Source organism: Fusarium musae, chromosome 8, assembly GCF_019915245.1.
Source record: "Fusarium musae strain F31 chromosome 8, whole genome shotgun sequence".
Classification (NCBI taxonomy): domain Eukaryota; kingdom Fungi; phylum Ascomycota; class Sordariomycetes; order Hypocreales; family Nectriaceae; genus Fusarium; species Fusarium musae.
In genome coordinates, this window is record NC_058394.1 from 450,645 (window position 1) to 464,837 (window position 14,193).

The 14,193-nt window shown below is 50.6% G+C and overlaps 3 protein-coding genes across 3 annotated transcripts; 2 read left to right on the forward strand and 1 right to left on the reverse strand.

Moving 5' to 3' along the window:
- Positions 1-1,328: 1,328 nt before the first annotated feature.
- On the reverse strand, positions 1,329-8,280 carry J7337_010373 (uncharacterized protein; the record flags this gene model as incomplete). Its single annotated transcript, XM_044827958.1, has 4 exons — positions 1,329-4,138; positions 4,187-4,851; positions 4,939-5,275; positions 5,319-8,280. 4 exons carry the CDS (start codon positions 8,278-8,280, stop codon positions 1,329-1,331), a joined length of 6,774 nt encoding a protein of 2,257 aa, XP_044676512.1.
- Positions 8,281-9,056: 776 nt separating this feature from the next.
- On the forward strand, positions 9,057-10,407 carry J7337_010374 (uncharacterized protein; the record flags this gene model as incomplete). The annotated part of the gene is made up of 2 exons (XM_044827959.1): positions 9,057-9,264; positions 9,308-10,407. The coding sequence occupies 2 exons, from the start codon at positions 9,057-9,059 to the stop codon at positions 10,405-10,407; spliced, it is 1,308 nt and encodes a 435-aa protein (XP_044676513.1).
- A 2,426-nt stretch (positions 10,408-12,833) lies between these two features.
- On the forward strand, positions 12,834-14,139 carry J7337_010375 (uncharacterized protein; the record flags this gene model as incomplete). The annotated part of the gene is made up of 3 exons (XM_044827960.1): positions 12,834-12,960; positions 13,007-13,293; positions 13,339-14,139. The coding sequence occupies 3 exons, from the start codon at positions 12,834-12,836 to the stop codon at positions 14,137-14,139; spliced, it is 1,215 nt and encodes a 404-aa protein (XP_044676514.1).
- Between the last annotated feature and the right edge of the window lie 54 nt (positions 14,140-14,193).

The following is a 14,193-nucleotide window of genomic DNA, read 5'->3' on the forward strand; positions in this document are numbered from 1 at the left end:
TAGAAAGGGAAAGATCTAATTGGCTCGACAAGATGCCATCACATGTGTAGCGTAGTTCTTCGTTGTGTTCGTGTTGGCTCTCCGCGATGATATGACGTTTTAGGAACCCGCCCTTCTTGTTTTCCAGCTTAGTTTCAAGATGAACGTGTGTTGAAGAGCCATCCTCGGTAGTGACCGAGAAGATAATATTGTCCCTGAGTCCATTCATAAGAACTCCTCTATTGATCCACACTGAAACATCTTCAGGGCACATTGCAAGCGTCAAGGCCAATAGTGTTCCTACACATCTTGTCCCAGACACTTGTAGAACCAAACTCTCATCTTGAAGGGCACTGCAGACCCCAGATAAAAAATTGGTAAGATCCTCCTCTGTTGGGGTGTCGGCCAAGTCTCGTGGCACGTCTAAACCAGCTTCGAAAAAGCATTGCCTCAGCCGAGTGACTTGGAGGGCCAAATGGTTTCCAAAACCTAGGCATGCAGATTTTCGTTCTAACAGCATGCAAACATCGCCCAATTGAGTTGGTGAGGACAACTGCCGATCTGCAGGCAAGATATCTCGACAAAGATCATAGAGCAATAGTCCGCAACGGCTTTTTGAGTAAAGGCTACCGAGGGCGCAGCATAGTAGGGCTGCAGTTTTCCCGCCGGTAGTCTGACTCATGAAAGCCGGAGTGTCGTCTTTTGCCCATCCAACCCAAGCGGAAAGCCTTTCAAGTCTAACACAAGATGCCCTCGACAGAACGTCTGGAATCTTTGCGGCCCAAGGACCGTTGGATTGAAAGCAGGACCCGATTTGCTGAACTTGTATGACGGCATTAGGGTTAGCATTGTCAGCTGAAACGGCACGAAGGAGTCCTTGGGCAAAGCCGATGGTATTTAATGCGGCTCCCGGAATCCCCAAAATGTCAGCCTGAGCCGCCACTCCTCCATTGTCACCTGACATGGTGTGATTGTAGTGATTTGAGTTATCTTGTCGCTTTCTGTGCTTCGTAGATCCAAACTAGTGAGGTCTTAATGCAATCAAAAGGATAGAGAGCAGGAGTGAATAGCGGATGAATGGATGAACAAGCTAGCCTGGGTATGAATTTGTTTTTGCAAACCAAGTGCCTGAAACTGCCTTGGCGGCCTGTATACGCCTAGTCTCTTTTGCATGATCCTTGGCTTGCTAAGCGCCCGTGCATGTCGTTTCTTACCACTAATTGGCGGACTGCTGCAGCCACAGCCACACACCGGTGAGAATATCACCAATTACAATGCACAGGAGGACAGAGGGTTGAAATTGTGACAATGGTGGCTGGCTGGCCATTCAATTTGCTGGCTACACAATCCTACAACTTATCAACATCCCCATCAGACATCCAATGCGAACCTCCCGCACATCTATACCCACCACTCTGCTTAATCCACTGAAATCCAGCCGGACAAGCACCCATCTTCATCAACTTTGCCTTTCTCGCCTCAATCTTCTTCCGTTTCTCCTCCTCAGCCAGTATCCTACGTACCAGCTTCTCCCTGTCAGCGTCACTTGCATTCCGCTGGGCCTTTTTGAGCCGACGAAATTCTTCTTCATCTTTAGCTTCCTGCTCTTTGTCCTTTTGGAGCTGTTCCCAAACTTCATCGCTTACCCCGGCGTCTCGGATGCCTTGCGGAACAGTGATGGCTGGGAGCTCTTCTTCTGGTTCTTCCTCCTCTTGTTCCTCTGTAACTGTGGTGACCTTGGTTGTCGTTGTAGGTGGTGTGAATAAAGGCATGTCATTGAGTGCTTTGGCGATCTCACTCGCAGCAGTAGGCTTCTTGTCCGTCATTCGGCCTCGACGCTCCGCCATCATGTCGTCTATAGTGCTGCGTACGAGCTCTTCAGTAAGTTTCAGACTTTTAGAAGATAGATCAAATTTGTGAAACATCTTCTTGGCAAGTTCTTTGACGTCTCTCGCATTTGCCCAGCTATCCTGCTCAGCCAGCTCCTTGAACTTGTTAGTCAGGTCCATCAAGAATCCCCTTTCAGGACGCTCCAAACATGAAAGATCCACTGGTATCTTTCCATTGAGCCTGGATTTACTAGCTTGCAATTGACTGCTCATCAGCTGAATACAGCTAGCAGGAGTGAGGGGATCAAAGTCAATGCTTTCTGGGAAACGACTAGACATTCCTGGGTTGATGCCCAGCAGAGTGTTGATATCCTGTATGTAGCCAGCAAGGATGATGATAAGCTTGCCGTGATACTTTGGCTTCGTGACGCAATCCACAAGCTCATCAACGGCCTCTCTAGCAAACGAACCATCAGACGCCAGTCGATACGCTTCATCAATGAAGAGGACCCGTCCTAAAGCTTTATCCAGGAGCTGCTGTACCTTTGGCCCAGTATGTCCAACATATTGGCCGATGAGCTCAGTAGCAGAAACCTCGATGACCTCTGTGCTAGCCAAGAAGCCTAAGTCGTAGTAAACTTGGCCCATCTTGCGCGCAGCTGTAGTCTTTCCTGTTCCAGGTGGACCGCGGAACAGGAAGTTGAATGGGATTTCCGGGTCAATCTCTAGTTGCTTGGCCTGACGCACGCGGGTCTGGTAACCTTGAAGGATCGATATCAGACGGTCGCGCCCAACGTCACCCTCGAACAATTTCTTGACGTCAGTATCACCCTTTTCAGCACGGTCAAAGTCTTGGTCAAAGTCAATGGGCTCCAAGGTTCCGTGTCTCTTGACCTGCCCAGACGACACACGTTTTTGATGATTCGCCATAGCTCTTCCAAGTAAGATGTCGATTTCACCCGCATTTCCAAAGTTTGGGCGGTTTCTTGCACGACGTAGGACGTCCAGTGCGACAACCTTGGCCTTGGTTGTTGCCTTGAAGCCCGACTTGCCTAGCTTCTGGTCTAGAATCTTCGCTAGATCAACATCATCAAAGTCCTCAAAGACAAATGCAGACGAGATGGGAAAGCGTCGACTGAGACCAGGGTTCACGTTCTGGAACATCTCCTCCATCTGCTCCTTGTAACCAAGCAGGAGGACACATCGATCTTCGCCTGGAACGCTTTGAACCTCTGCAACGATGGTGTCTATAACAGCCGTCTTGTAGGGATCAATGACAGAGCCGTTTACGCCTCCTCCTCCATAGAGTCCGTATGCTTCGTCGATCAAAAGAACCTTTCCAACCGTGGAGGCGAGGATACCCTTTGTCTGAGCCTCTGACTGGCCAAGAGCAGCTCCAACAAAATCTGCTGGGTTCTTGGTGACGACCTCCCCGTTAGAAAGCAAGCCCAAATCTTTGAGAATCTCTCCGTAGAGCTTTGCGACAGTAGTCTTTCCAGTGCCAGGTGACCCCAAGAACACCTTGTTCAGCGAGAACTCCACTAGAGGCTGCTCCGCAAGCTCGCGCTCATAGTTTGTTCTCAATGTGTCCATGAGCACACCGAGTGCATCTTTGACTTCCTGTAAGCCGATAAGGGACTTGAGCTCTCGATACGCCTTGCTGCTCAGCAGAGCCTCAGAAGGTTCTGGTCCAATGATGTCTTCTCGGGTGAGAAGCAAATCATTTGGCTTGTTGCCGGCTCTGCGCTCCCTTCTGAGACGTGCTGCTTGTCGTTGGCTTATCTTCTGAAGACAGTTTTCCACGGCGCGTGCATTTCCGAAACCATTCTTTCCACGACCATGGCCAACCCGACGTACAGCAATCCGACAGAACAGCCCGTCAGTCCCTTGCTCAGCAGCCATCCTACCTTGAAACTTGCGATGAATCTGGAGCTGAAGAATTTGGAGGAGTTCTTTGTCCGTGTAGTCCTCGAACTTCATCTCTATGGGGAAACGACTTGGGATGCCGGGGTTGTGAGAGAAGAAGGACTCCATCTCCTTGCTGTATCCTGCCAAGACAAACACGACCTTTCCTCTCAGGTTCTCGACCTCTGCCAGCAAATAATCCAGCACAGCCTTGCCGCCGGGACTGTTGCCAGATGACAACTGATATGCTTCGTCGATGAAGACGCAACCGCCGCCATTGTCATTGACCTCCTCAATAAGCTTCTCACAGCCAGTGACACCCATATTGGCGAGCTTAGATCCAGTGACTTCTTTGAAACAGCTTCCTGCAATGGCGCCGACTGTCGTGAGGAACTCAGCGTATATTCTGGCCACTGTTGTCTTGCCTGGAGGGAAGTTAGTCAATGTAATACTGCGCTTCATAGTGTACTAACCTGTTCCTGGGTTGCCAAGGAGTGAACAACTCCATCTTTCATCCCCAAGAGAGAACCCTTGACGTATCTTGGTATCGACCGTGGACTTGATCGAGAGTATTTGGTCTTTGATAGACTCCAGACCGATCATTCCCATCAGCTTGTCCAAAGCGGCGTTACGTGCACCTTCTACCTCTTTCATGTTCTTCCACTCATTGGCTGCACTGGATATAGGATCAAACTGAGGAGCAGTCTGGGGCGACGGGCTGGTTTTCTGGGTCGCCTTGATCTTCTTCTTGTTGATTTCCGCTTGTCGAAGAGACTCGAGTTCTTCCTTCTTCTGTTTGAGCTCGTCTGCTTGCTTCTTCTCCTCAGACTCGTACTTCATAGTTCGACGGCGATGATCAATCTCATCCTCAATCTCTTGTAGCTCCAGACGATACTTGTCCTGTGCTTCTTGGCGCGTTCGTTCGAGTTCAAGGTCGCGTTTGATACGTCGCTGATTGTCCTCGTATTCTGTCGTGCAAGTCGCGCAGGTCTTGGACTTGTCTCCGCATGGGACCTTAGTCTTATGGCCTTTATCGCAGATCCTCTCGACTTTGGCAAAGCATGGGATCATGGAGTGGTTTTGGACCCGATGGCAGCGTCGCTGGCATTTATGTTTGCCGCAGCTCAGTGGGGCATTACTAGAAACGTTAGAGATTGTATAGCAAGTGCGATACTTCATCTCGGAAAGGACTAAAATAAAGAGCAAAGTGGGAGTCTGAACTTACCAGGGCTCCGCGCATCCTCCATCAGGACACTTCTTATCAAAGTCTTCCGGCAGCTTCAATAACATGGACGTCTCAGGGTGGCGCTCGCAATGAATAGGAACTCCATCGAAAATGGAGTCATTCTGCTTCAAGGCATCAAAATACTGCGTCCACATTTTGCCTCCCTTCTTGCTCTTCATGAATGTCTCCATGTTTCCAAAGAGAATCATGCCATTTCGTGCTCGCGATAGCAGTACAACGAGTCGTTCACGAGCATACAGGAAGCCGATGTCTCCCGATGCGTTGCTGCGTGTTAGCGAGACGATGACGATATCGCATTCTTCTCCTTGATAGTTGTCTGCGTTGTCAGCGTTGAACTCAGGGAGTGTAAATTGACTTACCAATCGTTGAGAGACGTAGAGGCTTCTTATTCACTTTAGCTGCCGCCTGCGTAACCAGTCCTGCACGCACCAGGTCATGGTTGTCGACATCATTCAGCCAAGGATCCATCTCCTTCCGAAGTGTCTCCTTCAAAAGGAACAATTGGCCCAGATATGGCGTTAGAACAACCATGTTCTCAGTCTTGTATCCGTTCTGCGACAAGTATCGCACCATTCGGAGAACCATCATAGCCTCGTAGGGGTTCCTCTTGGTGGCTTTGGCCGTGGGGTCCCGGCGCTCAGCGACATCGTCCATGGTATCCTCCGGTCGTTCATGGTGCACAAATGTCACTCGACTCTTCAATCCTCGGATTAGTTGACGATCGGAAGTCGAGGGCACGTCTTTTAGTTCAGGATAAGCTAGCATGCGAGGGTATTGTGAGATATCTGGATGGCTGCGATGCTGCTCTTCAAGGGCTGTGAAATGACGACCCTGGATAACAAGCCTTTCAAAGAGCGACACGTTCAGATCGTAGCCCTCGCCTTTTTCCTTTGTCAATAAGTAATTACCGACCTTTGGTCTGAGTTGTTTGTGGTCTCCGATGAGTATGAGCTGCTTCACTGACGCGCTCATGGCTGTAATAATATGCGCTTCCAGGATCTCTCCCGCCTCTTCAACCAGAATAACGTCGGGATTGGCGGTTTCAATGATGGACTGATACATCGCTGCAGCGGTTGTTGTGCAAGCAATGATCTGTTTATCCTTGAGAACTCTTCGTCCGCGCTCGTCAAGAATACTCTTGATCTCAGTCCTCACATCACTAAATCGCTTGCTCAGTTCAACAAAACGGGCGCTCTGTTCCTCACGAACCATTTGAGACCATTCATAATGGCATTGTCTCCTCACAGCCAGCGGCGCATTCCAGACGGTACGGGCTCTCTGGTCGAGAGCTACGCTGAGGTGTCCGAGACGATTGACATCACCGCCGTGCAGCCATTGCTGGTAAACACCCGCCGGGTCGATCTCTTTGCCATCTGAGCCAACCATCTTGAAACCATCATCTTCCGGTACCTGAAAAGCCTCCCATGCGATGCTGAAGTTTTCGGAAAGCTCAAGGTGTTCCAGGATATCGGCCGGATCAGCCTCTCGTGCAGCGAGTTTCCTGCTGTATTCTTGAAGCTCCGAGCTGAGACTCGTTTCTTCAGCGCGAAGTGTATTGAGGATGTTTTTCTCCTCCATCTTCAACCAATACTTTTTTTGGCCGTCGTATTCTCTCAGAAGAGTCGGTTTGGTGGCTTCAGTAGACTTGGAACCCAGACGAACCATCTGATCTGAGCTGATGCCGATGTCCATCAGATCCTCCAAAAATTGGTCAAGAGCATGGTTCGTGTAGCTTAGAACAAGAATACGCGACTTGCTCAATCTTAGGATAGTCAAGAGAATGAGCGCACCCAGGAATGACTTTCCCGTGCCAGGTGGGCCTTGAATGAGAGCCAGGTTGCTGCTGATGCCATGAATGAACGATCTCAGCTGAGCGCCTTGCAAATAGATATCTTTCTTCAGCTTCAAACCTGGAGGCATCTTGATTCTGCGCCCTGAGTCCAAGGCAGCACGGAGTTGGTGTGGCAAGGCGTCCAATGATGTTGATCTCGGTCCATCCTGAGCAGGTTGCTCCGCGTCGATCAATTGAGCTTCCAACGGGAACTCGGCCATGGTCTTCAATCGCTGGAGAATCGGTTCGTAGGCAAAAGTAGCAGTGTCTACGATGAAGAACTTGACTTGTTCCTTGAAGGGACCCTGAAGGGCTTCTATGGCCTTCTTGAGACCTGAGCCATCGCTAAACTTGATACCGATGATGGGGGGCATCTTGAGAAGATTGGCAACATCTCTGACAAGCGACCCGAATGCGATGATGGTGCCGTTGCAACAAAGCGCACCAAAAGAGTCGTGTTTCATAAAATTCTTTGACTCTGTTAAGAATGCCTTCTTCCCACCTTTTGGTAGTTTGTGCGGAAAGGTAATGCCCTGCTGGCACGCGACGTAGAGAGCGTAAGGCGGGATGTGCTTGGTGTCAATGTCATGGTCGGTATTGATGCCAACCAATCTCAACTGCCCCAGAGCAACAGGACGGCGCTTGCTCTTCTTCTGACTCATGGCGACCTGCAAATCTTCTCGGAGTTCAGAGAGCATGTCCTCGCGAAGGAGACGAAAGAGCCAATCGCGGTAACTTTGGCTTCGGGTCTCGATTGGCGTGTCAAAGACATCTCCCAGTCGTTGAAGATACGGAGGATCGCTTGAGAGAAGCTCATCAGAGGTCGGATAAATTGAGATATCGCGGAAATTGGCATGATCGTTGTCATGACGTCCGCCAGGAGTGATTCCGCTGGATGCAATCTCTGGCTGGGCAAAGATCTTGATGATCTTCTCGATGCGGTATGCAATCTTTCGCACTTCGGGCGAGCCTGAGCTGAGAAGAGACTTGCTGTCCATCAGTTCTTTGACTGCGATCTTGTGTGAGTCGAAGCTGGTTTGATCCGAGACAATTTGTAGACACAGCCAGGCAAATGCTTCAAGCCCGACACTGTCGAGTTTGTCATTACGGTAAGCGCCCACGGCAGCAGTCCAAAAGGTCGATGGCTCCAGAATAGCCGTCAGCATCTGGCGAAGAAATCCGCCATTGCTGAGGGCAGCGACACCCTCATCCGATAGTGTTAGGAGGAACGGCAAAGCAGTGGTGTTTATGAAGCCAAAAGTCAAGTCGACGCGGACTACTGTCTCCAGCGCCTTGATGCCGGCAGGATTTGAGATAAGGACCTCGACAAATTTGACAGATGAGTTCTTGCTACTGTAAATCTCACAGGCTTGTACAAACAACTTTGCGGAGTGTGCAGTTGTGATTTGCTGTTCGCCTTTGATGACGGCCCAGAATGTCCTGATAAGCTTGGCCGCTCGAGAGCCAGATGCGTCTTGTACCAGAACCATGGCGGCGATAGCGATGATACTCAGATAAGATGATGACGATGAAGTTGCTAACGAAAGTAGAACTGACGGTGGAAGAATGTGATATCACCGACTAAATGAGTGAGTGAATGTAGCTTCCATTTGTATTGAATGAAGCTGTCTGTCTGTCTGCCTTGACCTCACCCAACCAGCATCGCCACGACGGCCAACAGAATGCATGGGGCCGACAAAGCCCCCGGTGTGATGCGACAATGAGAAAGGTATTTAATTCGCTGTCAATCAGGCTCTGCGTTGTTTTGGTAGGCCTCCCATAGCCCACGGCGGAGACATCGACAAATACTTGGCAATTAACTCCGGTGCAGTCCAACAAGAGTTCAATTAAAACACGAAGAATACGTATACATATTTACGATATTAGACAAACTTCATTCCTTTTTCCCGGGTAGTAATTTGTTTTGGGCACCCTGGTTGAGGAGACACGTGAAAGAAGAATGCCTGTTCTTCACAGCCCAGCGGTCGGGAAATGGGCCAACATTGTCTCAACCAACAAAGGATGGGCAAAGTGTAATTAATGCAGAATCTAGGCAAACACTGTGGCATATTCCTATGGATTGTCTGGTAGGCCTCCTGGTGTTACACAGATGAGGTGAATGGCATCTAAGAATATAATGAGTTATCTATTCCGATCTTGCTCATTCCCATCTTGCTCATTCTCATCCGCCTCAATCAACCAGACCTTGCTATCAATTACAGCATAGCATTACCATCCCTATCTCATTCATAAGACTCACTTCATGATGTACGGACGTCGTCAAGGAATTTCACGCGCATGGCGACCACCTGCGCCTGTGACTCCATCAACAGCACCTCCACTCGGAGATGTAATTAAGCGCATCACTCAAGACAGCCTCAAAAGCGATGGCGGCCACGTGGGGATTGAGAACGCCAAAGTAGTCGCATCCTACAACTGGATAAGCTCATCTTCTCCCGAGATCATCATCCCAGGTACGTGAGCCATTCCAGAAACCATCATGTCTAACATGCGCAGGTCAACCTCCAAGATGGACACCTCTCAAAGGCCCGAACAAGCTGCCTGGTGACGCTGGCGAGTACTATCGCGATGTGAACGCAGCAGCCTACCCCAAGCATCCTCTTGAACCTGCAATTGTCTCTGTCATGAAGATGAATCCCGACCCTGTCCCGGTCAACATCGTTGCGTGCGGAAGTACGATCGGGAACCTCTTGCGCTTTGCTCGAGGCGTTGATCTGGATCGCTCGTTTCGCATGCTCGTTGAGAAGGTCGGTGAGACTGTCCATCTCATTCGCCGAGAGAATTCACCTCGCGAGAAGATTGAAGGCGTACGAGGATTCGGGCATACATTTCCAGAGGCGTACACTACCTGGGACTCTTCAGTCAAGCGCTCGACCTCCCATCAGCGAATCCTTTCATATCAATTCGGCGGTCTTGATCTTATGGTCCGCTTCGAAGGCGACGGGTACATTTCGTCCAGTCCTATCGCGAATACTGTGAAGGGGCAAGCTTTTGACGATTTGGAAAGTCTCGGCATCACTGAATCGCTGTCAAACGGTACTGGCAAACTCAAAATGTCAGATGGAGGTGAATCCGTCCCCCAAAGCAGCATCTTCGACTTGAAGACGCGATCAATCATGGCTCGTGAAAAAGATCACCTCGGCGAACAACTTCCACGCTTGTGGATCGCTCAAGTCACGCAATTCCTCCTCGCCTACCACGAAAGAGGTCTCTTCAGAGACTCCAACATTGAGATCAAGAATGTCAAAGCCGACATCGCCGAGTGGCAGGAACTCAACCAGCCATCTCTCAAGCGTCTCGCTGTACTCCTGCGCCTCATAATTGACAAGGCCCACGCGTCAAAGGACGGTAAGTTGGAGATCGTATGGTCCAACGGCGGCGCCCTCGAGATTCGCAAACAGCTGTCGGATGCAGGTGACGTCTTGTCTGAACCTGTCAGGAAGCAATGGGAGGCTTGGTTGGGGAGTGAGAGCAAGAATCCGGAGGACTCGGAGCGCGAGGAAGAGTTGATGGCGGCGCAATCGGATAGTGAGAGTGACAGTGATTATGCTGCGTGTGATCAAGAGTGCGGATATTGCGGAAAGTGTATATACTGAGGAGTCGCTGGTGGGATGAGAATGTCATGATGTACCTGGCGAGTACATAGGATTAAACCGCCGATGATGTTGACAGACATACCCTTCAGTAGCCATTCTTACTGAACTACCGAGTTAAGGGACCTTCCAGATGAGACAAGGAATGCTGACAGACGTCAGTCGCTGTATCACCCTTGCTCAACCCTTGAAATCGATACGTCCATACCCTAAGGTACAGATCACATCATCACATCACTTGTGCCACGCAATTGTCTCAAATGGCGCACATGTACGTTTCACCAGCGCGGATCGCAATGAACGAAGATCACAGCAAAAAAATAGCACTGCCTTCATGGAAAATATGGATCAACCAATACCTCCTGGCGCGCGCCAAATCGGGCCACGCCCAGAACTCTGGGGAAGTCTGAGCCAGAAGAGTCCATGGGCAATTTTAGCGCATAAACCCCAGGGCCCAAGGCCAAGCTTTTTCTTGGTGTCAGACGAAGAAGCATGGGAATGAGATCGGCAAGTGGAAAAGCTTCGTCGTACCCTTCAATGTAACAGACCACACAGTATCCGGACTGAAAACCAAAATGTCTTGCGTGCTTTTTCTTCCCTCCTCCCGTGAAGCATTACGCAAGCTTGTTGGTGGGAATGGTCTGGATGTCTAAACCCCCGTATATAGTGGAGCGGGTAAAGAATGAGGGGGGCGAGGCCCTTTTTAGGCGACACACAGTTCTAAACTATTCCCAACGAGGCTGGAGGTTGGGGTTCTTCTAGAACGAAGATAACGATGGTCGATCACTTTCCTGCCCTGCGGCTCTTACTGTGCTTTTTGGAAGCGGGGTTGAACAGGACAGGACAGGCGAGGGTTACGTGAGAGTGTGAGGTTGGTGATGGGTTGGACGGGCCGACACTGCTGTTAAGATCAGCAGTGGGTGGTATTGACGCACAGAGAGAGAGGGAGAGGGAGAGAGAGTCACAGATGGTGGTGTAGAGTGTCCCAACGAGGAACCTTTTTAGTAAGGTTAGTTTATGGAGAATGGTATGCTTAAAGAAGCTTTCAGAGTTTTCGTCTCTACCTTAGTTCAAGTCGCGGTCAACGACATGATGCACGGCATCGTGATTGACTTGAAGACGCAAAATGTATTACAGCGGTCTATATACTCCGTACGCAGCACTCAGCCAACTTATCAACTATCCTTGTCACTCACCTCCAGATAAAGATACCAACGGCGAAGGTTCCATTTCGCTATCTCGTGGTGGGGATCACCAACTTGGCTTTCCCAGCCGGAGACAGTTCCCGTTGTTAGTGTAGCGGTACCGCAGGCTATTGGCGCCGTTGTCTCAGGGGCCATAGGAGACACGGGCCACCGAGACGCCAGGCCAGTACGGAGTACGTGGTTACAGATTTGATCCGTACTCGTATCAGGATTGGATCCATCTCGCTCAGGTTCGCTCCGGCCACAGACTCACTCACGCACCTCGTCTTATACTTGTAGCGATTGCCAGTCCTATTTTCAGAAACTCTGACTGTACAATACGTCAGCGCGATACAGTCACCGTGTCATCTCTACACGATGCTCCAGATCGTATGGTCCACAGATCAATTTTCTAGCCGCGCCATGTCCGAAGCGCCCAGCCAGTCCAATCCAGTCCAGCCAAGCCAAGAGAGCTCAGTTCAGTCAAGTGCCCGTAGGTTATAATCTAAAATTGCCTCGACCAAATCTTGGGGTCGATTTCGCCTCAGCATTTCATTTCTCATGCCATTCTTGGCTTTCCCATCGCCTGCCCATGGCACCACGTCTCTCCTTTGTCAGACGTGATCAGGATTACACAGACTCAATAGTAAACGTCACCTGTAATTGCTGTTTCAATAATTCGTTTGCTCGGGCGCTGTTTCAAAAAAATGAATGCAATTCCTGAGACTTTTTGGGTTCCCCGCTCAGTTGAGTTCACTGCCCTTTGCAGGGCGATAAGATAAGCTAAACTATGGGCTGCGAACGCACTGTAGGTTGGGACTTTTCAGGGGGCTTTCCCTTAAAGCTCGGGGCTGGGCTCCCCAACCTCACCTCCACACCACTACAAGCACCCCTGAAGACCCTCACTCCCAACGGGCTTGAAGGTCGCATCACCACAACCAGTCCCAGTCAAGGATTGGTTTGGTTTGGATTCCGTCAAGACCTTCAAGGTCGTGTCCTTTTCCATCCCATACGCCCCAAGTGTTCGCCACCCCAGGATCCCATCCCTCTTCTACCCCTTGTTCGTCCTCTGCATTCATTCATTACCCCGTCTCTCGCTCTCAAAGACTCTTTCTTTTACTTCTACAACTTGCCTCTGTCCCTCGTTATACTTTTAAAAGCATTGTAGCGAAGGCGCGCCAGACGACCCTGCGAAGAACTAAACTATCGGACTGGATCCGACATTACGATACCGAACGAGTCAACATGAATTTCACAAAGAAGATTGACCGAGCCTTTCAATGGGCCGGTGAAAAGATGGGTGGTGAAGCCCGAACGGCTCATTCTGATGAGTTCAAGAATCTCGAGACCGAAATGGCTCTCCGTCAAGATGGTTTGTTCCCTGTGGGTCATTGACTTTCGACGGCTAACGACCCTAGGTATGGAGCGCATGCAACGATCTATGAGCGGTTACGTTAAATGGTTGTCCCAGCGCAATGAGCTTTTGGATAACAAGGAGCGCGGCACTCCCATGGCGGCTCTTGGCCGTACAATGGCTACCCACGGCGAGGACTTTGAGCAAGAGTCCGAGTTCGGAAACTGCCTGCTGTCCTTGGGTCGCGCCAACGAGCGCATTGGTGGCATCCAAGATTCCTACGTAGACTGCGCCAATGCTACCTGGCTGGACAACCTCGAGAGAAGTCTGGCGATGATGCGAGAGTACCAGGTATGTCAATCGATTGCTTGACGATACGCCCGCTAACAAGAGTAGAACGCCCGCAAGAAGCTTGAGAACCGCCGTCTCGCCTACGATGCCAGCACCAACAAGCTGCAAAAGGCCCGCCGTGACGATTTCCGCATCGAAGAAGAAGTTCGCATGAACAAGGCCAAATTTGAGGAGACCAGCGAAGATGTCCTTCGTCGTATGCAGGACATCAAGGAATCCGAGGTGGACAACATTACGTCCCTGACTCAATTCCTTGACGCTGAGCTCGATTACCATGAGCGCTGCGCCGAAGAGCTGCGTCGTGTTCGTCAGAACTGGGCTGGAGCTTCGTCTTCGCCCACCAGTGCTCCCAAGATCGGTCGCAGCCGATCAAACACCGCTCGTTCTTGGCAAGAGCCTCGCCATCAAGCGGTCTACGAGGAGCCAGAGGCCGAACAAGAACCCGTTCGCATTCCCAACCGTTCCCCTGGAAGCCGTCTTGCGCCTCCCCCTCCCCAGCCCGCACGACCCCCGATTGGACGCGCCTCGACATTTGAAGGCCGCTCCTCATCTACAGCTACACCACTGGCCAATCTCAGAGTTCCAGGCGCTCCTCTTGCTCGCGTTGCTACTGACAGCGGTTCATACGGACGCCATGACGATGTATTCTCCGACGATGTTTCAACGAGCAGAAGCGGCAGCCCAGACTGGGAACACCGCGCTGCCAGCCCTGCAACTAGCTATGGAAGTCTAAGCCGAAGCACAAGCGGTCTGGCTCTTGGAAAGAAGCCACCGCCTCCCCCTCCCAACCGGGCCAAGAAGCCCCCGCCTCCTCCTCCTGCGAGAAGGGAGAACTTGGGATATTGATGGATTTTATGAGTATATTGGTAAATTTGGTATCTGGCTGGCGTTTTGGTTTGA